Here is a 21,590-nt window from a genome sequence, read left to right on the forward strand (position 1 = left end):
TCCTCAGAGAGCACGTGGTGCAGGCTGGTGCCGCCTGCTGTCCCCGCAGCCCCTTACCGTTCCGGCTGTTATGCACGTAGACCACCCTGGCCTGCTCCGTCTGGGTCTTCCCCAAGCAGTATAAAATCCCCACCAGGTCCGCCATCGAGAAGCCTCTGGCCTGGACCTCGTTGCTGCGATTCCTGTAGTTCTGGAACCTCAGGCTGGGATGAGTCATCACTATTTTATTGTCCCTCTCGATCTGGAGGTAGGTGACATCACGCTCGCCCATCACACAGGAGAGGGAGAAGCTGGCGTGAGATGGACTCTGCACGTTGGCGATCAGAGTCATGTCCAGAATGGCAGCTGTGCAGGAGAGACAGGAGGGAGAGAAAGCGTATTGAGAGCCCTGGCTCAGCCGGAGCACAGCACATGAGCCTTGGCCTCTGCTGGGTCTCAGCCTGTCCCTGTGTCTCTGACATGCATCTTCTTCAGGTCAGTCCCACAGCACCTGCACTCTCTGCAGAAGGGACGGAGCGCCAGAACAGGGCTGGGTGTGGCTGAGGGAACACGGCAGGCCACAGCAATAGAGACGTGGAGAATAAAATTCAGAGAACAGTGAAGAAGGAAGAGCTCTGTGCAGGGCACATCTCCTGCAGTGTCAGTGGGGGTTCCCTGCCCTTGCTCCGCCAACCAGGGGATGGGGAGGGGGTGCTTCCTTTCTCTCTTTTCACTGTGGCTCTCTGTGAAGTTACCTCTAGGGTGTGGGGGCGCATGGTGGTTACAAGCCTGGTGACCCTGCCATAAAATCTCTGCTATCTTCTCTGCTCTTTTCTCCCGCAAAGGTCCTGCTCCCTGTCCCGACCCACGGTGTGCTCTCACTGGGAGGGCAGAAGGAGAGCGGTGGGGTGGGGGGGCCTAGAGCAGCGCACATGACCCAGCCTGATGCCCCTTTGACGGCTCAGCAGAAAGCCCAGATGGTGACAGTAGCAACAGGGGCATTTCTGGCCTTTTTTCTAATGAAGCCCACTCCTTAGTGCCCCAGACTGGCTGCATCAGTGGGGCTGGTGATTTCTCTAGGGTCCAAAGTCTGAGTATTTCAGAGCTCCTCTTTAACCCAATGGTCAGACAGACAGAGGTGCAGGGAGTCTGTTGTCTCAGAGCCTCTGCACTGCACCCTGCCAGCTCAGCTAGTTGGTTTGGGAGCCATGCTGGTCACTGCCCCTTTCTAGCTGTTAGGACCCTGGGTGTCCCAAGTGGAATCATTTTCCTTTCCACCCTTTCAGCCCCATTTCTCCAACCAGGCAGCCCCCAGAGAGGGTAACCACTGCCTCTCACCATTCCCAACCCATCCTGCAGGAGCAGCACAGCTGCAGTGTTTCCACTGCATAGCCCCGTTCTCACCCCCAAAGCAGACTTTATGGAAAATGATCACCCTGGCTATGGAATTGACAAGCCCCTGGAAATTCTTTGCGGAACCAGGGCAGATGCCCTGGGTTTCTCACCAGGGGAGAGAAAAACTTACCTGTCAGGTGCAGGAGAAAAAGAAGATAAATCTCCTGGAATCTCATGGCCTTGAAGTATGTCCTGAATCTGCCCAGCGTCAGGAAAGCCCAGATATGCCCGACTGGAGAGAGACCAAGCTGGCCGAGGAGATGTTCCCCCTCCCCGTCAGGTTCCCTTTAGTTTTTAGTTCCAGCTCACTCTCATCTCTCCTCCGTGTCACAGCTTCAGGGTGGAAGTCCAGGGAGGAAATGGTGCTGCTCGTACCAGAGACACAGCAAGAAAGACGCTTCCCCTTCCCTAAGTGGAAAGCACTGGGTGCCCAGTCGCCCGGCTCAGTTCCTTCTGTAATCTCAGCAGGATGCTGGCAGCTGGGGTCTACTCAGAGGCAGATTCCAGAATGAGATGAAAGCAGCACAAGCAGAAAGTCTCTGTGAGAAGAGGTGACCCAGGTCTGGTCCCAGGCTGCTGATCTGTTTGAGGAAGTAGGGTCCTGCCCAGAATTCTCAGAGTGTCCCAACTTCTTGGGGGTTCAAGCCTGCACCTCCAGTCATGCTGCATCTGCAGCCACCTCTACGTAAAGAGGGACATTGCCCGTCTGCCTCCTCTCTTACAGTGGCAGTCTCACGCTGGAGCCAGACTGGGCCGCACAGCGCCCTTGAATTCTAAGCAAACTCATCCGGTCAGCAAGGCAGCTGGTGCCAGAGGAGCTGTGCAGGGTCCACTGTGACTAATGTCTGTGGGAAGGACTCTCACGGACAGGGCTGAGCTGGGGGAGGGCAGATGATCTGGAGGAGGAATCCCAACAGCAGTGAAATGAAATCCTGTTTCCCATGCAGCATTTCCTGCTCTCCACCCATTGTTCTAAGAAGTCCCTGGCTCCAGGAGAAGGGGAGTGTAGAAAATCCTGTGCAGCGGGCGGCGCCGGTGGCTCTCCCTCTGTGTCAATCTCAGAGGGAGGCCACACCTCCCGGCACCTACGCCCTTCGGGGAGTCCAAATTGAGGGGCTGCCTCTGGCCCTCAGTAGGGCGAGCCTTGGTTCAGGCCGTTCCTTTGGGGGAATAGGCTCTTGCCCCACGGGGTGTGGCAGCAGTCCATGGTCCAGCCCTCAGCCAGGGACAGGCCGGCAGCGGGAAACAGCCCTCAGCCGGGCGAGGAAGTAGTCTATCGCCTAGCCCCTCAGGAGGGCAGGCCAGCAAACACAGCCTGGCGCCCCAGACAAGGCGAGTCAGCAGTCTCTGGCCCGGCCCGGCGGTAGGGCAGGCAGGCAAACACACACCGGCTCGAGCCCCTAGCGGGGTGAGCAGCAGTCTGTGCCTGGCCCGTAGGCAGGGCAGGGCAGGCAGTAAGGGACAGGTTCTGGCGCTCAGCCGGCTTTCACCCCAGGTCGGGGGGAGGGAACGGAGGAGGGGAACACAGGCACACTCCGTCTCCACCACATCCCAGCCCCGGGCCCTGTCAGTGCTGGGCTGTCCCATCACTGGGTCAGTGGGGCTCCGGCCAAAACGCGCCAACTCACAGCGTGTCAGCTCAGCCGTACCGTAGTCGGCTTCCCTGGGCTGCTTCCCCCCACCCTCTCCCTGGAGTACCCGGGACCAGTCGTCTCCCTCTGGGTCACTGGGGTAGAAGGTGTGCGGGAGTCCCACGAGTCCCTCACTGTCAACCGGCGGCAGGTCCGGAAACTGTGCGGGGACCTCTGCAGTGGGTGGCGCTGGCAGGTCCTCCGGGTCCCCGGCAGTGGGTGGCGCCGGCAGGCCTTCCTCCGGGTCCCCGGCAGTGGGTGGCTCGGGCAGGTTCTCCGGGTCCCCGGCAGTGGGCGGCGCCGGCAGGTTCTCCGGGTCCCCGGCAGTGGGCGGCGCCGGCAGGTTCTCCGGGTCCCCGGCAGTGGGCGGCGCCGGCAGGCCTTCCTCCGGCTCGTACGGTTCAGGCAGCTCCTCCGGATCCGCAGGGCCCCACGCCGTGGGTAGATCCGGCAGCTTCTCTTCTGGGTGGACGTTGGGCGCAGCCCTAGACTCGAGCACAAAGGGCCTTCTCCCTCGGCCGCTGGCTCCGGACTGAGCGAGCAGGCCTGGGTTTTAAAGGCCTAGTCCCGCCTACCTGCTTCTGTCAGGTGTTGTCTTTCTGGGCTCCCACCCCAGGGGGGTTTGTCTCTCCCTCTGGGCCAATCTCAGAGGGAGGCCACACCTCTGGCTACAGGGAGTAATGTATGGCATGGTGGGAGCTGCCATGCAGATGCTGCTCCCTAGGGAATGGGTGGATTTGGCATACAAAGACTTCAAATCCTTTTGCTTTTCATGCAGCTGCCCTCTTGCAAGTCCCCTGAGCCCCAGATGTGGGGTAGGGTGCTACACACCAGCCACCCAGAATGACAGAGGGAAGGGAATCAGTGCCTGGATGCACCACTGGGGACACATGGGATGCAAGACACCTGGATTCAAATTTCCAGCTCTGGGATGGTCTCTCTGTGGGCAAGTCATATTGAGCTCCATTTTCAGAAGTGCTGAATCTCAGCTGAAGTCAAAGGGAGCTACCCTAAAAACCAGACCCTTCATTTCTGCATCAGTTCTCCAGGTGTAAAGTGGAGATGGCATTTCCCTACCTTGCTGGGGGTCATGAGGATAAAATGTGGTAATGTTTTAGGCATGCAGATACTGTGGGAAAGGAAACCACAGACACAGCTAAAACTGTGAACAGCTTGATTTGTGGGGGACTAAACCCTGCTGTCCTGATTCATTCCTCATTGACAGAAGGGGATATTCTGCTCTCAGTTACATCCAGGTAAAAAGGCAGAATGATAACAAAATAATGAACTAGAGACGCTTTCGATACTATTACTATCTTGTTTCCTTTCATGCCACAGGCCCAGCTGCAGCAGATCATAGGACGTGCTTCCCAACACACCCTTCCACATGTCTGCGCAGGGTATCAGTTACACACAAATTCAGAAGCACAATGCAGAATTCTAAAGTGGATGTGCAAAGATCACAATCTGCCACAGCCAGTAGCGTACCAAGGGAGGGGGCAGGAGGGGTCATGTCCCCGGGCATCAGCCTGGGGGCAAGCGCCGGCCAGGCCCTCACCAGAGGAACCACCAGCCCCGCTCACATCCCCGGCGGTTGCACCAACCAGGTGTTAGAAATTGCAGTGCATAGGCGCAGTTTGACTGCTTAATTTGGGGAGACAAGGGGTAGGGAGGGCAGATATATATGTCTAACTTGTGGATTTAGCCACTGTTAGTGGTATTTAAGTATATTACAGTGGGACAACAAATGGGCCCCCTGCTTTGGGGGTTCCCGCACTTCCAGCTGGTGTGTGCTCCCACCTGGGAGGTGGGCTGCAGCTACCTGCCTCCCAGCCGGTCCCCACTCCCAGCCGGGATGTTGGCAGCAGCTGCTTGCCTCCCGCCTGGTCCCTGCTCCCAGCCAGGAGGTGGACAGGCGGGCTACAGCCGCCCACCTCCCAGCTGGGAGCCCAGCCGGTCCCAATGCGAAGTTTGGGGTCTGCTCCCTCTCATAACTTTTCAGGAGCAATGCCCCCCCATGTTGCCTCCAAGCTCCACCCACGTTGCAATGATAGAAATGCCTGCACCCTGTCTATGCTACGTCCTGGGGCTAGGATTCCTGCAAAATCCATTGCCATTGACACAGCCACTGGACTTCTAACTCCACCAAGCTGTATCCAAGAGCAGGTACTCCTGGAGGTGCTGGGAAAAGGGCTCCAAGCATTGTTTTCTCTTGGTGTGGGGACCACTTGCAACATAGCTGCCTGATTGGAAACATTGTGAGTGGTGATCTCCTACTTTCAATATGTGAGATTAAAAGTGATGGACAGGGAACAGAAGAGGGAGAGATGCTGAGTAGAGAACAATAGAAATTGTTCTGAGTAAACATGTTTGGGAGGAAGTTTAAAGCAGCAGACAACCCAGCTCTCCTTCACTGATTTCCGGCCACATTTTACATACTTCAGTTACACATGAAAGGCAAAAACCTAATTTGTTTCCAGACTGAGCTTGATAAATGTGTGGAGGGGATGGTATGAGGAGACGGCCGACAAAGGCACACAGCCCATCTGCCACTGCTAGCAGCAAACATCTCCAACAGCTGGTGATGGGACACTAGATAGGGCGGGCTCTGCGCTACTACAGAGAATTCTTTCCCAGGTGTATGGCTGGTGGGTCTTGCCCACATGCTCAGGGTCTCACTGGCCATCATATTTGGGGTCGGGAAGGAATTTTCCCCCGGGTCAGATTGGCAGAGACCCTGCGAGGGGTTTGCCTTTTGCTGCAGAATGGGGCATAGGTCACTTACAGATTTAAACTAGAGTAAATGGTGGATTCTCTGCATCTTGAAGTCTTTCAGTCATGGTTTGAGAACTTCAGTAACTCAGTCAGAGGTCAGGAGTTATGGGGGGATGGGTGGGGGATGGATGAGGTGCTGTGGCCTGCAATGTACAGGTGGTCAGACTGGGTGTCACGAAAGTCCCTTCTGACCTTAAAGTCTATGAGTCTAAGAGGCATCAGCTGCACAACAAAGAGCTAAGCTCCCTGGGTGCAAGGCCTCAGCACTGCACCTTTCTGACAGAACCCCACGGTGCATTGTGCAAGACGTCAAACTGTGCAACACTCACATCAGTTCTGTACACATTGCACAACTCAAGAAAGACTCACAGGCCTTATGTCCAGGAATCCAAACTCACACCCAACAGCGCACACAGTGCTACAGAAAACCCAAAGGGACTCCCAGAAAAGGGAGTGAACCCTATGTGCTACAGCCTATCCTAGGGAAAAGCACCATCAAGCTTTAAACGATGTTGTTACCCACTGAACGCTGAACTGTTCCCACGTGAAACCTAATGCTGTCTGGGCAAAAATCCTGTTAACAAGCTTTGTGTTGAGTTTGTCCTGAACCTATCCGACATCCTGCTAAAAATCTAAAGAAAACATGAACAGGAACGGGAAATCCATTCATTGTTTCCGACTATTTACACTGCACTCAGGGGAAGTGCAGTATCCCCTGTAGAGTACATGGAGTGAGTAAAGCAGACCCAAGCTCTGCCGCACCATTGCCAGCTCTTCACAGTGTCCTGGGAAGGAGCCCACAGACCATTGCGAACACCACCCACCCACCCACCCACCCACCCACTAGTGCTGCTCATCGATGAAAACAGCACATTCCAACATGCACTCTGGTTAGAGCCCAAGGATTCCTCAGGGAGATGCCCCCTGTGCACAGCAGTACACATGCCTGAAAAATAGTCATGCCGCTAGCTGGATTTAAGTCCATTTATTGACATTAAACAGGCAAGGGCTGTTTGGGAAACAAGGGGAACATTCTGCATGCTACTGTAATCAAATAGTTACTTGAAGGATTATTACTGCTAAAGGATCATGCATGTGCACCACTTCCAATGGAAGAAAGCCACCCTTAAACATTAAAATGGATGCCTATGTTGACTGAGTAACTGTATCCTGTTACTTCTTTGGCCACATTCTCCTCCCCCCTTAGCACTCCTAGTGTGTTGTATCCTCACTTTTCTATCAAGTCCTACCACTCTTTTGTGAGCTCTTTGGGAGACTCATCTGTGTTCTCTGTGCAGCAGCTGGCACGCTTCAGTGAGATAAATAAATACATAAACAACAGTGAGTGGCAAATAAATTCCAAGTCCTGCAATGACTTTCTGATGAGGCAGCATTGGCACTTCAGCTGAGATAGAACTCCTCAAGAACTAGTTAATATAAGCATGTTGACGACTTCCAGAGGGAAGCCGTGTCTGTCTGTTTTCAGCAAAACAACGAGAGTTCTGTAGCACCTTAAGGACTAACAAATGTCTTTGGATGCAGCTGACGAAGTGGGTTTCTGCCCACGAAAGCTTATGCCTACATAAATGTGTTAGTCTTTAAGTGGCACAGAACTCACGTTGTTTTAATATAAGCAGCAATTTTGACTCTCAGAATTATTTCTGTGGTACTAGATTTTGCTGAGCTGCAGTAAAGCCCTTGATTCACTGTAGAATTCATGGTACACACACAGCAATTACAAAGCATGTCCTTTGTTGAGTGAGAGGAGCCTGGGATTTGCTTCGGTGCTTTTGGGAACTGGAAGCTATTCCGCTCTCCATGTTCCGAGGAAATCTGAGTGGGGATCCAAGCCACCGTGATTGTCCATTCTGTTTTCCTACAAACATAGAGCCAGCTGGTGTCTGTCTGTACAAACATCTCTGCTCATGTGTGCGTGGGGACATAGCTCACAGTGTCAGTATGGGAACTACAGTGGATGGAACTACACTTCAGGGATGAATTTGCCCAGTGTAGAGAGAGCCCTGTGCGAAGACAAAATATGTTTCTGCGTCTGGTCCACGACCCACAAATGTGCTCCACGGACATAAAGCAGATAACTGTAATTTTGCAGGGCTCTATCAACATAATTGTGGAGCAGGGTTGTTTCCATCTGCACTTCAGAGACATGGCCATCTTCCCTTCACAGCTGGTAGTTCTTCCTCACTTACTCTCTAGGCACCATTCAGCTTCATCTGCTATAGCAGACTCCCTTCCCTACATCCTGGCTACCTGTTCACAGCTGGGCAAGAAACTGCAATCCCATCACCAATGGTGACATGTTTCCCCGTTATTCTATTTCCACCTGCATCCCAGCTGTGAAACCCCCAGTAAGTGTTGGTGTCTCTTCAGTCTTCGAATCTTAGAAGATTAGTGTTATGTTTGGATTCTTGGAAGTTACTTGCACTCAGAGAGAAACCAGCAGACAGGAACACAGGGAGATGTAAACACACACAGACCGGGTTTATTCTTCTACTCTAAGACCAGACAGAACTGGCTGAGCTATCCCATAATAGTCTAGCTCTGTTAGCTATGGCAAGCTAGGCAGGATACAAAATACACAACATATTCCTCCCCCCTTAATGAAAACGTCCATTTAACAGAATAATCACTGAACAAGGGAATTAGGGTAGACTGCCTCATTTCCCGGCTAAACCCCAGACATTATTCTGCCCTGTAAACATGGGTTTGCCCTAGCTAAAGATTCAACCATTGAGAAGACCTTCTCTCTCTAGGTGGATTACAGAGGACTTCTGGTGTTCTTGCACTAGAAGGTGTTATTGGTGTGGTCTAACAATGGGCTCAGGACTCATAGCTCAAACAGGTGAGGGTGCTGTATCTGCTGCAGAAGTGGATGGAGGACAGGAGTCAGGAACGAGTGACTGTTGACTCAAGGACCCATTTAGCTCCAGGGACCCATTTAGCTCCAGAAGCATAGTTCCGAGCCAGGATAGGCTGTGCAGGACTAAAGATTCGGTCTTTTGCTCTATGTGCATGTCTGATGACTTGGTCGTACTGGGACGTTGCACAACTTGTCATGCTTTGGAGGGGTTTCAGCAGATCAAAGCAAGTGCACATCCATTGTCCCATCATTGAAAAAGCCGGAGATGCTTTGGTCATAGCATGAGGTGTGTTTCTGTAGGATAGTAAGAAGGTGTCCAGATGCTTTTGAATGGACGAACGTCCCCATCCAGATTTTAAAGCTTGTTTCATTGTCTGCACAAACCTTTCTGCTAATCCATTGGTGGATGGATGATATGGTGCTGAAGTGATGTGATGTATCCCATTTGCTTTCATAAAATTTTCAAACTCCTGAGAGACGAACTGCGGTCCGTTGTCGCTCACAAGTTGTTCTGGCAGACCGAAACGACTAAAGATTTCAAGCAGTCTCTGGATAGAGCTTTCAGCAGTACTGGATGGCATTACAGAGACTTCTGGCCATTTCGAGTGGGCATCAACAACAGCCAGGAACAGGTTTCCTTCAAATGGGCCGACAAAATCAATGTGAATACGCTGCCATGGATTTCAGGCCAGTCCCATGGGTGTAGGGGCACCAACTGAGGTGTGTTCCTCACACTTAGACATGTAGTACAGGCTCTTGCCTTCTCTTCAATGGCACTGTCCAGGACAGGCCACCAAAAGTAGCTTTGTGCAATTTCTTTCATGCTCACTATTCCACAGTGACTTGAACGTAGCTGTTTTAACATCTGTGATCTCAGTAGTGGTGGAATAATGACGCACAACCCCCACAACAAGCAACCACAATGGATTGATAACTCCATCCTCCTGGACATGTAGGGATGGAGGTCAGGTGAGATCTGAGAGTCCCGTAGAGATGTTCCATGCATCAATAGGTCCATAACTTGGGACAGTACTGGGTCAATGTGAGTTACCTTCTTTACTTGAGTAGCAGTAATGGGTGTGTTCTGTATCTATTCAAAGTAGAAGATTTCTTTCTGGCCAATATCTTGATGTTTATCTGGTAAAGGCAGCTTTGAGAGACCATCTGCATTGCAGTGCAGAGTGGATCTCCAATATTTAATCTCATACATGTGTGCGGAAAGCAACAATGCCCACCATTGCATACGACTAGCAGCCAATGGTGGAATGCCTGTGCATGGTCCAAAAATTGATGTTAGAGGTTGATGGTCGGTGAGAAGTGTGAACTTCCATCCAAACAGGTACTGGTGAAATTTCCGAATTTCAAAAACGATTCCCAGTGCTTCGCGTTCGATTTGAGCATAGTTAGTTTCTGCCTTGCTTAAGGTACGTGATGCAAAAGCAATGGGTCTCTCCTCTCCAGAAGGCATAATGTGTGACATGACCACTCCTACGCCATAAGGAGAGGCATCACAGGTCAGCTGTAGAGGTAGGGATGGGTCAAAATGTGTCAGAACTCCTGAATTTAGCAATGCGCGTTTAGCCTTGTTAAATGCAACATCACAGGCTTCAGTCCACTTCCAGACCTTGTTTTGGCAAAGGATTTCATGTAGTGGTTTTAATAGTGTTGCTAACTGTGGAATAAACTTTCCATCATAGTTCAATAGCCCTAAAAAAGAGCGAAGTTGATTCATGTTTTTAAGAGGTAGAGCTTTCACAATAGCCTTGACTTTTGCAGGAGCCTTACAAAGGCCAGTAGCATCAATGACATGTCCCATATTTTCAACAGAGGGCTAGAAGAATTCACATTTGTCATTGCAGACTCAAAGGCCATACTCTTCCAGTCTTTGCAGGGCAGCATCCAACTTCTTAAGGTGATCCTCCTCGTTCTTGCCAGTGACCAGGATGTCATCAAGATAGCCCTGGACTCCTGGCAAGCCACTCAAGATCTGGTCCAGAGCCCTCTGGAGCAGACGTTATTCCGAAAGGCAAGCGAAAGTATCGGTACAGCCCTTTGTGTGTCACGAAAATCAAGATCTCATTGACATGCATCTGTAAATAGGCCTGACTCAGATCAATCTTGCTGAACTTTTGTCCACCAGCCAAGACAGTGAAGAGCTCATCAATGCGGGGAAGAGAGTATTGCTCCGCACACAACACGGGGTTAACAACGACCTTAAAATCCACACAAATCCAAATGGAGCCATCTTTCTTCAATACTGGAACAATTGGGGTTGCCCATTGGCTGAGGGTAACTGGTACTAGGACTCCATTTTTTGACCAGGTGCTCCAGGCCCACTTCAACTTTTGGCCTGATGGCATATGGCACAGTTCTGGCTTTCAGACATTTTGGTCGGTTGTCAGGCTTAATGTTCAATTTCATAATGATTCACTTTATACTTCCCAGGTTCTCTTCAAAAACAGCAGCATGTTTCTTTAACACAGCTGTCAGACATGTTTCTTCTTTAGCCATCCTGGGCACTTCTGCCCAGTTCAGCTGGATCTTCCTAAGCCATGACCTTCCCACCACAAACAGTGGCAATTGAGCAGTCTGTCCATTGAGCTCCACTTTAACATCAGTAATGCCCAAATGGGTATAGCTTCCCCAGTGTACGTCTTCAGAACAATTTTTGTCGGCTTAAGCGAAAGATGCTTTAGTTTCTCCTTAAACACAGTTTGAGATCAGCAAACCTGCCGCTCCTGTGTCCAGTTCCATGTGTACAGGTTTACCCTCCAACAGCGGGGTTACCCCGTATTCATGTGAGCCAACTGCCATGGACAAGATGTGGAGTGGCACTTCTTCAGACTGGGTGTCACTTTGATCATCCTGAGCCTGCTCTTGTGTGTGCAGATTTTCCTTGTTGATCTGCCAGGCAGCAGGCTTCTTTTTCTCCGGTTTGCCTGTTCTGTTTGACTCTTCTTTCTTATGTTTGCAGGCACGCTCGATGTGTCCCTTTTTGCCACACTGTCGACCACTAGATCTTACACCAGCGTTTTGATGCATGGTGTCCAGGCTTCCCACAGCGGTAGCTTTCCCGGCTCCCCACTGTCTTGTTGGTAGGTTCTTGTGACACCTTATGCACTCTGGTTGATGCACTTAGTTGTTGTGCTTCCTTTGCTGCTGGTTCCATGGAAACAGCAATTTCAATGGCCTTCTCCAAGGTGAGCTGGGCCTCTGTCAATAGGCACTTCTGTATGGCTTCACAGCACAGGCCACAGACTAACCTATCCCGCAGGGTGTCATTTAAGACATCATTACATTCACAGTGCTCAGCAAGCTTTTTAAGAGCTGCTACATATTGAGCAATTGTTTCACCTTCTCCTTGATTCTGTTTGTGGAACCTAAATCTCTCTGCAATTACCAGTGGTTTTGAGGGAAAATGTGCCTCCTAGATTTTCACAATGTCACTGTAAGATTTTGTGCCTGGCTTATCAGGTTGCACGAAGCTGCACAGCAAGTTAAATGTTTGAGCTCCCGCAAAACTTAAGAAAGTTGCCACCTTCTTATCATCTGCAATTCCATTTGTAACAACAAAAAACTCAAAACACTCAGAATCTGAGCCCCATGGCTCCACAGTTTCATCAACTGTCCCAAGGGCCCTGTCAGTGGAGCCGTTGCTGCCTTTTTTTTCTTTTCTTTTAGTGTCTTTTATTTGTGTGTGTTGGGGGTTGTTCACACACAATTAATAGTCATTTCCTTTCACTAGCACTGCTGCCTTCCTCCCTCTTCCCAATCTCTTTGCTTTACTTTCGGTTTCTGCCGTCAGCCCAAACAGCAGCACAGACGCACAGAACAGCAAAAGGTTTTCCTTAAGTTTTACTTTTGCTTGTCGCGGAGCAGTGCAGGCGTAGGTCCATCGTCCTCATCACCACTTTGTTATGCTTGGGTACTTGGAAGTTACTTGCACTCAGAGAGAAACCAGCTGACAGGAAGACAGGGAGATGTGAACACACAGACTGAGTTTATTCTCTTACTCGAAGACCAGACAGAACTGGCTGAGCTATCCCATAATAGTCTAGCTCTATTAGCTATGGCAAGCTACGCAGGACACTAAATACACAGCAATTAGGGTTAAAAGGGGCCTCAGGATGTCACCTAGTCTGACCCCCTGCTCAAAACAGGACCAACCTGACCAAATCATCCCAGCCAGGGCTTTATCAAGCCAGGCCTTAAAGATCTGTAAGGATGGAGATTCCACCCCCTCCCTAGGTAACCCATTCCAGTGCTTCACCACCCTCCTAGTGAAAACTTTTTCCTAATATCCAGCCTAGACCTCCCCCACTGCTACTTGAGACCATTGCTCCTTGTTCTGTCATCTGCCACCACTGAGAACAGCCTAGCTCCATCCTCCCTGGAACCCCCCTTTCAGGTAGTTAAAGGCTGCTATCAAATCCCCCCTCATTCTTCTCTTCTGCAGACTAAACAAGACCAGTTCCCTCAGCCTCTCCTCATAAGTCATGTGCTCCGGCCCCCCTAATAATTTTCATTGCCCTCTGCTGGACTCTCTCCAATTTGTCCACATCCTTCCTGTAGTGGGGGGCCCAAATCTGGACACAATACTCCAAATGTGGCCTCACCAATGCCGAATAGAGGGGAATAACCCACAATCACCGATACAACCTATCAACATTAATCTGTCAGAGCAAGAAGGGTTTGATAGCACACATGAGAGGGAGTAGGCTCCAGTCAGACCCACTGGAGTTCATGTGGCAAATGCATTTCCATTCTCATCTAAAACACTCATTGTCACATGGTCAGGATTTCCCTGAACATTCACTCAGGACTGACATTTCCTAGGATTTGTCTCTGCCCAAAGGGAGACTTTAACAGAAATTTGAGCAACATCCCTTCATCTGTCTTTGAATTCAGCTTGGGTGAATCCCTTCCCCCACATGCTTCCTCATCAGAAATGATTCTGACCCCCTTTGTTAGATGAGATTACTGCAAAACTGGCTGAAGTTGGAAATGCAGGGGGGAATCAGGCACTACTCCAGAAATCACTTCTGAGCATGCCCAGCGGGTCAGGCTAATGTAACTCCACCCATCCATGACATTCCCGCACATGCTTTTTGCCAGGCACAGGGGCTGCTGCACAGGGCTGTCTGCATGTGGGAGACTGCGATTGTCTCAGTGAAAAATACACAGCTAAATCTTCCACCAGAGGCTCTTTACTAAGAGAGGAAACCACAGGGTCCCATCTGGGGCTGCACCAAGGTACAGCCCAGGAGGAGGGACGCAGGGGGCTCTTTCTCTCAATCCGAAGCTGTTCCTGGCATAAACTAGAACAGCCCCCAGAACTGGGACTTGGCTGCTTACATCAGCCCTGCACTGTACCTGCACAGAGGAACTTTCCCCAGTCCCTTGCAGAGCATTAACAATCTCCCTTCACTGTTGGAACAACAGATAGAGGATCTGTCCCACAGATGGCAAAAATCGCAGAGTATGATTTCTGCAAATTTTGCAAAAAATCAAATCCTATCATTAGATTTCTACACATGAATGCAAGGAGTAGAGGAAATAAACAGGAAGAACTTGAAGTATTAGTACATTAGCTAAATGTTGACTTAATAGACATCACAAGCTGCCCAGAAACTTGTAAAGACACCATACTAGCGGCTGAGTTTAAATGTACACCCCTCATTAAAAACAGTAAGCGGACCAAAAAAGTGCCACTTTAGCTAAACAACAAAGTAAAAGAGGCAGTTAGAAGCCAAAAGACGCCATTTAAAAAGTGAAAGTTAAATCCTATTGAAAAAAATAGAAAGGAGCATAAACTCTGGCAAGTGAAGTGTAAAAATATAATTAGGAAGGCCAAAAAAGAATTTGAAGAACAACTAGCCAAAGACTCAAAAAATACAAGCAAATTTTTTTAAAGTACATCAGAAAGCAGGAGCCAGCTAAACAGCCAGTAGAGCCACTGGATGATCAAGATGTTAAAGGAGCACTCAAGGAAGATAAAGTTATTACGGAGAAACTAAATGAATTCTGAGGATGTGAGGGAGATTCCCAAACCGGAGCAATTTTTTCTGGATGACAAATCTGAGAACTGTCCCAGATTGAGGTGTCATTGGAGGAGGTTTTGGAACAAATAGATAAATTAAACAGCAATGTCACCAGGACCAGATGGTATCCACCCAAGAGTTCTGAAGACCTCAAAGGTGAAATTGCAGAACTACTAACTATAGTATGTAACCTACCATTTAAATCAGCTTCTGTACTACATGACTGAAGGATAGCTAATGTGATGCCAATTTTTAAAAAAGGTTTCAGAGGCAATCCCACCAATTACAAGCTGGCAAGCCTAATTTCAGCACCAGGCAAATTGATTGCAACTGTAGTAAAGAACAGAATGATCAGATGCATAGATTAACATGATTTGTTGGGGAAGCATCAACATAGTTTTTGTAAAAGGAAATCATGCCTCACCAATCCTCTAGAATTCTATAAGGGGGTCAACAAGCATGTGGAGAAGGATGATATAGTGTACTTAGATTTTCAGAAGGCCTTTCACAAGGTCCCTCACCAAAGGCTCTTAAGCAATGTAAAACTGTCATGGGATAAGAGGGAAAGTCCTCTTGGATCAATAATTGGTTAAAAGATAGGAAACAAAGGATAGGAATAAAATGGACAGTTTTCAGAACAGAGAGAGTAAATAGTGGTGTCCCCCAGAGGTCTGTACTGGGATTAGTACTGTTCAACATATTCATAAATGATCTGGAAAAAGGGGTAAACAGTGAGATGGCGAAATTTGCAGATGATACAAAATTGCTCAAGATAGTGAAGCCCAAAGCAGACTGCAAAAAGTTGCAATGGGATCTCACAAAACTGGGTGACTGGGTAACCAAATGGTAGATGAAATTCAGTGTTGATACATGTAAAGTAATGCACATTGGAAAACATAATCCCAACTATACATATAAAATGATGCAGTCTAAATTAGCCATTACCACTCCAGAAACAGATCTTGGAGTCACTGTGTATAGTTCTCTGAAAACATCAAGTCAATAAGCAGCAGCAGTCAAAAAAGCTAACAGAATGTTGGGAATCATTAGGAAAAGGATAGATAAGGCAGAAAATATCATGTTGCCTCTTTATAAATCCATGGTATACATCTTGAATACTGCATGTAGATCTGGTCACCCCATCTCAAGATACATTGGAATTGGAAAAGGTGCAGAGAAGGGCAACAAAAATGTTTAGGGGTATGGAATATCTTCCAGATGAGGAGAGATTAATAAGACCAACTTTTCATCTTGGAAACCAGACAACTTATGGGGGATATGGCAGAGGTCTATAAAACCATGATGGGTGTGGAGAAAATTAATAAGGAAGTGTTATTTACTCCTTCGCATAACACGGTAACAAGGGGTCACCAAAAGAAATCAATAGGCAGCAAGTTTAAAATGAACAAAAGGAAGGATTTCTTCACATAACACACAGTCAGCCTGTGGAACTCTTTGCCCCAGGATGTTGTGAAGGCCAAGACTATAACAGGGTTAAAAAAAGAATTAGATAAGTTCATGGAGGATAGGTCCATCAATGGCTATTTGCCATGTATTGGGATGCAAAACCATGCTCTGAAGTGTCCCTAGCCTCTGTTTGCCAGAAGCTGGGAAATGGGCGACGGAGGATGGATCACTTGATTGCCTGTTCTGTTCATTCTCGCTGATGCACCTGGCATTGGCCACTGAGGGAAGATGGACCGTTGGTCTGACCCAGTATGGCTGTTCTTATATTCACAGAGACTTGGTGGGATAAATATCATGACCGGAATATTGGGGGTACAGTTTGTTCAGGAAGGACAGGCAGGGAAAGAGGGAGGAGGGGTTGCATTGCACATTAGGAATATAGACACTTGCTCTTAGGTCCAGAAGGAGGTGGGAGGCAGACCAGTTGAAAGTCTCTGAGTGAAGATAAAGGGGGAAAAAACAGGGGCAACATCATGGTAAAGGCCTACTATAGAAGAGGAGGTGGATGAGGCATTTCTAGAATAACAGAAACATTCAAAACACAAGACCTGGTAGTAATCAGGGACTTTAACTACCCAGACATCTATAGGGAAAGTAATAAGGCAAAACTTACATTTCCAGTGAAGTCTTGGAATGTATTGGGGGCAACCTTTTGTTTCAGAATGTGGAGGAAGTAACAAGGGGAACAGCCACTGTAGGCTTCATTCTGACCAACAGGGAGGAATTGCTTGTGAATCTGAAGGTGGAAGGTAATTGGGGTGAAAGTGATCATGAAATGATAGATTTCTTGATTCAAAGAAAAGGAAGGAGTGATAGCAGCAAAATAAAGACAATGGACTTCAAAAAAAACAGACTAAAACTCAGAGAATTGGTGAGTAAGGTGCTATGGGAAGAAAGTCTGAAAGAGAAGTTCAGGAGAGATGGCAGGTCCTCAAAGAGACAATTTAAAGGCCAAACACCCAACTACCCCGAAGTGAAAGAAAGGAAGTGTAGTAAAAGGCCAATATGGCTCCATCGGGAGGTCTTTAAAGAGCTGAAAATCAAAAAAGAATTCTACAAAAAGTGGACACGGACAAATTGCTAAAGATGAGTACAAAAGAACAGCAAAAACATGTAGGGACAAAGTCAGAAAAGTTAAGGTGCAAAATGAGTCAAACCTAACAAGGACATACAAGACAATAAGAAGAGATTTAATAAATACATTAGGAGGAAGAGAAAGACAAATGGAAATGTAAGCCCACTATTTAGAGGGAAGGAGAGTTAATAACAGATGACATCAAGAAGGCTGAGGTTTTTAATGCCGATTTTGCATCAGTCTTCACTAAAAGGGTTAATGGTGATCAGATACTTAACCCATTTAATATTAACAAGGGGAAAGGAATACAAACCAGAATACGAAAAGAACGGATTAAAGAATATTTAGATAAGTTAGATGTATTCAAGTTGGCATGGCCCGATGAAATTCATTCTCAGGTACTTAAGAATCTAACTGAAGCAATCTCAGAACTGTAATTGGTACTTTTGAGAACTCATGGATGATGGGTGAAGTCCCAAAGAACTGAAGAAAGGCAACATAGTATCTTTTAAAAAGAAATGCTAGGACTGGATGGGACCTCAAGAGGTCTTCTAGTCCAGTCCCCTGCACTCAAAGCAGGACCAAGCATTATCTAGACCATTCCTGTCATGTGTCTTTCCAACCTGCTCTTAAAAATCTCCACTAATGGAGATTCCACAATTTCCTTAGGCAATTTATTCCAGTGCTTAACTAAACAAAGAAAATAGAGGACCCGAGAATTATAGACCAGTCAGCCTAACTTTAATACCTGGAAAGATACAAATTAATTGTTCATAATTTGTTTCAGCAAGCACCTAGAGGACAACAGGGTGATAAGTAACAGCCAACATGGATTTTCAAGAAAACAATCATGCCAAACCAACCTAATTTCTTTTTTTGACAAGGTTTCGGGCCTAGTGTATAGGGCAGAGTGTATAGGGCAAACTGTGGGGCGTGGCCTCCTAGGGGGGCATAGAGGAACATTAGGGGGTGCGGTGGCACAAGGAGGGAGTGCCACCCAGCCCCGCTTTGGCCCCGCCCCCAGCCATAGCTCCACTCCTGGCCTGGCAAGACCTATTCAAAGAGTAGTTACATAAGAACATAAGAATGGCCACACTGGGTCAGACCAATGGTCCATCTAGCCCAGTATTCTGTCTTCCAACAGTGGCCAATGCCAGGTGCTTCACCGGGAATGAACAGAACAGGGAATCAGTGGTTTGCTGTCAAACTGGGAGTATATGTCTCGTAGAGATCTGTCTTGAGTCTGGTTCTATTCAGTATTTTCATTAATAACTTGGATAATTTGTGGATGACACCAAGCTGGGCAGAGAGTTGCTAGCACTATGGAGGATAGAATTAAAATTCAAAATGACCTTAACAGATTGGAGAAACGGTCTGAACTCAACAAGGTGAAAATCAATAAAGACAAGTGCAAAGTACTATACGTAGGAAGGAAAAAAAAAATCAAATGCACAACTACAAAATGGAGAATAATTAGCTAGGTGATATTACTGCTGAAAAGAATCTAGGGGTTATAGTGGATCACGAATAGAAAATGAACTAACAATGGGATGCAGTTACAAAAAAGCTAATTTAATTGGGAGGTCTATAAAGAGAACTGTACAATTTAAGACACAGGAGGTCACTGTCCCACTCTGTTCGGCACTGGGGAGGCCTCAGCTGAGTATCAAGTCCAGTTCTGGGCACCACACTGTAGGAAAGATGTGGACAAACTGGAGAGCCCAGATGGGAGCTACAAACATGATAAAAGGTTTAGAAAACCTGACATCTGAGGAAAGGTTAAAAAATCTGGGCACATTTAGTCTTGAGAAAAGAAGACTTGGGAGGGACCTGATAACAGTCTTCAAATATGTTAAGGGCTGTCGTAAAGAGGATGATCAATAGCTCTCCAGGTCCACTGATGGTAGGACAAGAAGTAATCTGCAGAAAGGGAGATTTAGATTAGATATTGGACAAACCTTTCTAGCTGTAAGCAGGGACGACTCGTACCTGCTGATCCTGGGGGAGCACAATGTAAATGTGGGGGGCACATGATCACCCCACGTGTTGCCTCTGGGAGGAAGCTTCCAGCCCCACCTCCCTGGGCCAGGGCAGCCAATCCCGCTGGCTCCTGAGGGGTTGGGGCCACAGGAGCAGGAAGCATGTGCCTCTGGATCAAGTCGGCCCCAGCCTGGAGAGACTCACAGCACCGGTGTCTCCCTGGGGTTCCCGTGTCCTCCCAGACACCTCAGCAGGGAGAGGGGCATGGGCAATGCCCCTAACTCAGGCTGAGCAGAGGGAATCTGCTCCTGGCACCTTCCTCAGCGACCTCCCACCCTGCACCCAGCCCACAGCCACTGCACTCTCCCTGCCAGAGTCACCTGGGATACGGGGGGCGGCTCTGTCCTTCTCCCGATGTGCCTCCCTCCAGCACGTTTCCGACTTGCTCAGCTCCTCTCCCTGCAGCCGGGCTCGGGTGGGGAGCTGAGGGGGCAGGATGGAGCTGCTTCTCATGCCGGCCGAGGGTGGCAGCCCCTGTGCAGTGCGGCGGCTGCCTGCGCAAGCCTGGCTGGCAGAGGTGGCAGAGGCCTGCCCCTTCCACTCCCTGCCTGGGCCTGGCTGCCAAGGAGAGGGGCCGAGTGAGCTGGAAATATGCTGCAGGGAGGTGCAGCAGGAGAAGGACAAAGCCCTGCCCTCCCCGACAGGCTGAGCAGAGCAGAGCAAGCCCGGCAAGGGCAGCTCAGCGCTCACAGAAACCTGAGGGGAGGGCACGTGACCCCATGTGAACCCCCCCCACACACACACACGTCACCTCTGGCTATAAGGATAGTTAAGCTCTGGAACAGGCGTCCAAGGGAGGTTGTGAAATCCCCGTCACTGGAGGTTTTTAAGAACAGGTTGGACAAACGCCTGTTAGGGATGGTCTAGGTTGATGTAGTCCTTCCTCAGTGCCTGGGCTAGACTAGATGACCTTTCATGGTTCCTTCCAGCCCTACATTGCTGTGACTAATGCAAAGTACGCATGATTCAGTTTGCCCAGACAAGGTGCGTGAAACTTCTGTTGGTGAAAGAGACAAGTTTTCTCTTCCATCACACAGAAATTGGTCCAATAAAAGGTATTACCTCACTTGCCTTGTCTCGCTAATATCCCGGGGCCAACACAGCCACAACACTGCAAACATCCGTTTACCTACTTACTGTTGAGTTACTGCCTACAGGAACTGAAGGGGTTAATTTCTCTCCTGGCAGAGGGGCTGGGTAGGAGTCAGTTCATGCATACCAATGATATATCTACGATCATGGAAGGCCAAAGGCTGGATATTAACTTTTAATGATTGCCAGCCAAGGGAGGCAGAGGACTGGAGGTGTGAGCAGACTGGGTTAAGTTGGCTGCCGCCCAGTCCAGTGAGAGATGGAATCCTGGACACTGGAGGTGAGAGGCGAGTAATAGACAGTCCCGTCACCTTTGATTTGCCATTCTAACTCAGGGAAGTCACTTGTCTGGTTTTAAATTGGACAGACCTCATTTTGGCTGGTTTGTCCCATGTCCGGTACTGAGACAAAACCAGACGTAGTTTTGTCTTGTATCACCGGGTAGGCCATTGCACCTGGGACACACATGGCACGAGTGCTCAGGCCTGTGGGGTGAAGCGAGGCGCTCCTGAAAATGGCATCCCCCACGCAGCACGACCTCACATGCACCATGTATATGGAATCACGCTGGCAGAGGCAGGGGCGAGCTATTGCCATTCCCAGAAGTCCCTGAATGTCCAGTGTTCTGGAAGATGGGAGCGTCCAGCCTGCCTGACGCTGGATTCAGCTCGACTATTAAATGCTGCCTTTGTTTGAAAGGGTTATCCTGTACCACTACGAACAGCAGCTAGTTGCACTGGGGTCTAACCTCATTCGGATTCAATGGAGGAGCCATGGCAAGAAACAGGTGCTGAATTCAGAGACTCAGTCTCAGGCTATGTCTACACTACCATTTATGTCAGCATAACTTGTGTGAATAGGTCTCCCGCTTCCCCCCGTGCCATAAGTTACACTGAGCTAAGCGCCGGTGCGGACAGCGCTACGTCGGCGGGCGGGAGAGCTTCTCCTGCCAACACAGCTGCCGACACTCGTTGGGGTGGATCACTTAAGTTGGCAGGAGAGCTGTCAGCTTAGAGCGGCTACGCTAGAGAGCTTGCCGCGCTGCAGCTGTGCCACTGTAAGGTCTCTGGCGTAGCCATGGCTTCCAAGTAGCAGAACATAGTGCTCAGCCTTGGAAAGAAGTGGAGGCCCAGGGCCCCGCTTTAAAGGGTTACTCTCCTGGAGGGACTGTATAAAGGTCAGAGGCATAGTACACACAATTAAAATGAACGTTTCTA

General features: G+C 48.9%; 1 protein-coding gene across 2 annotated transcripts in view; it reads right to left on the bottom strand.

The window, feature by feature from the left end:
• The window catches only part of TIE1 (tyrosine kinase with immunoglobulin like and EGF like domains 1), a 66,228-nt gene that overhangs the window by 39,149 nt on the left and 5,489 nt on the right, over positions 1-21,590 (bottom strand). The window contains exons 1-2 of one of the 2 annotated variants that reach the window (XM_067567859.1): positions 1,505-2,194; positions 58-345 (exon numbers count right to left, since the gene is read on the bottom strand). In XM_067567859.1, the coding sequence (XP_067423960.1) occupies positions 58-345; positions 1,505-1,550 (334 nt within the window). In that variant the 5' untranslated portion in view covers positions 1,551-2,194. Of the gene's footprint in view, positions 1-57; positions 346-1,504; positions 2,195-21,590 lie in introns of those variants that run through there. The other variant, XM_067567860.1, reaches the window with a different exon arrangement.

This window comes from Emydura macquarii, unplaced genomic scaffold, assembly GCF_026122565.2.
Source record: "Emydura macquarii macquarii isolate MOO-44397 ecotype Brisbane River unplaced genomic scaffold, CSIRO-AGI_Emac_v2 contig_2805, whole genome shotgun sequence".
Taxonomy (NCBI): domain Eukaryota; kingdom Metazoa; phylum Chordata; order Testudines; family Chelidae; genus Emydura; species Emydura macquarii.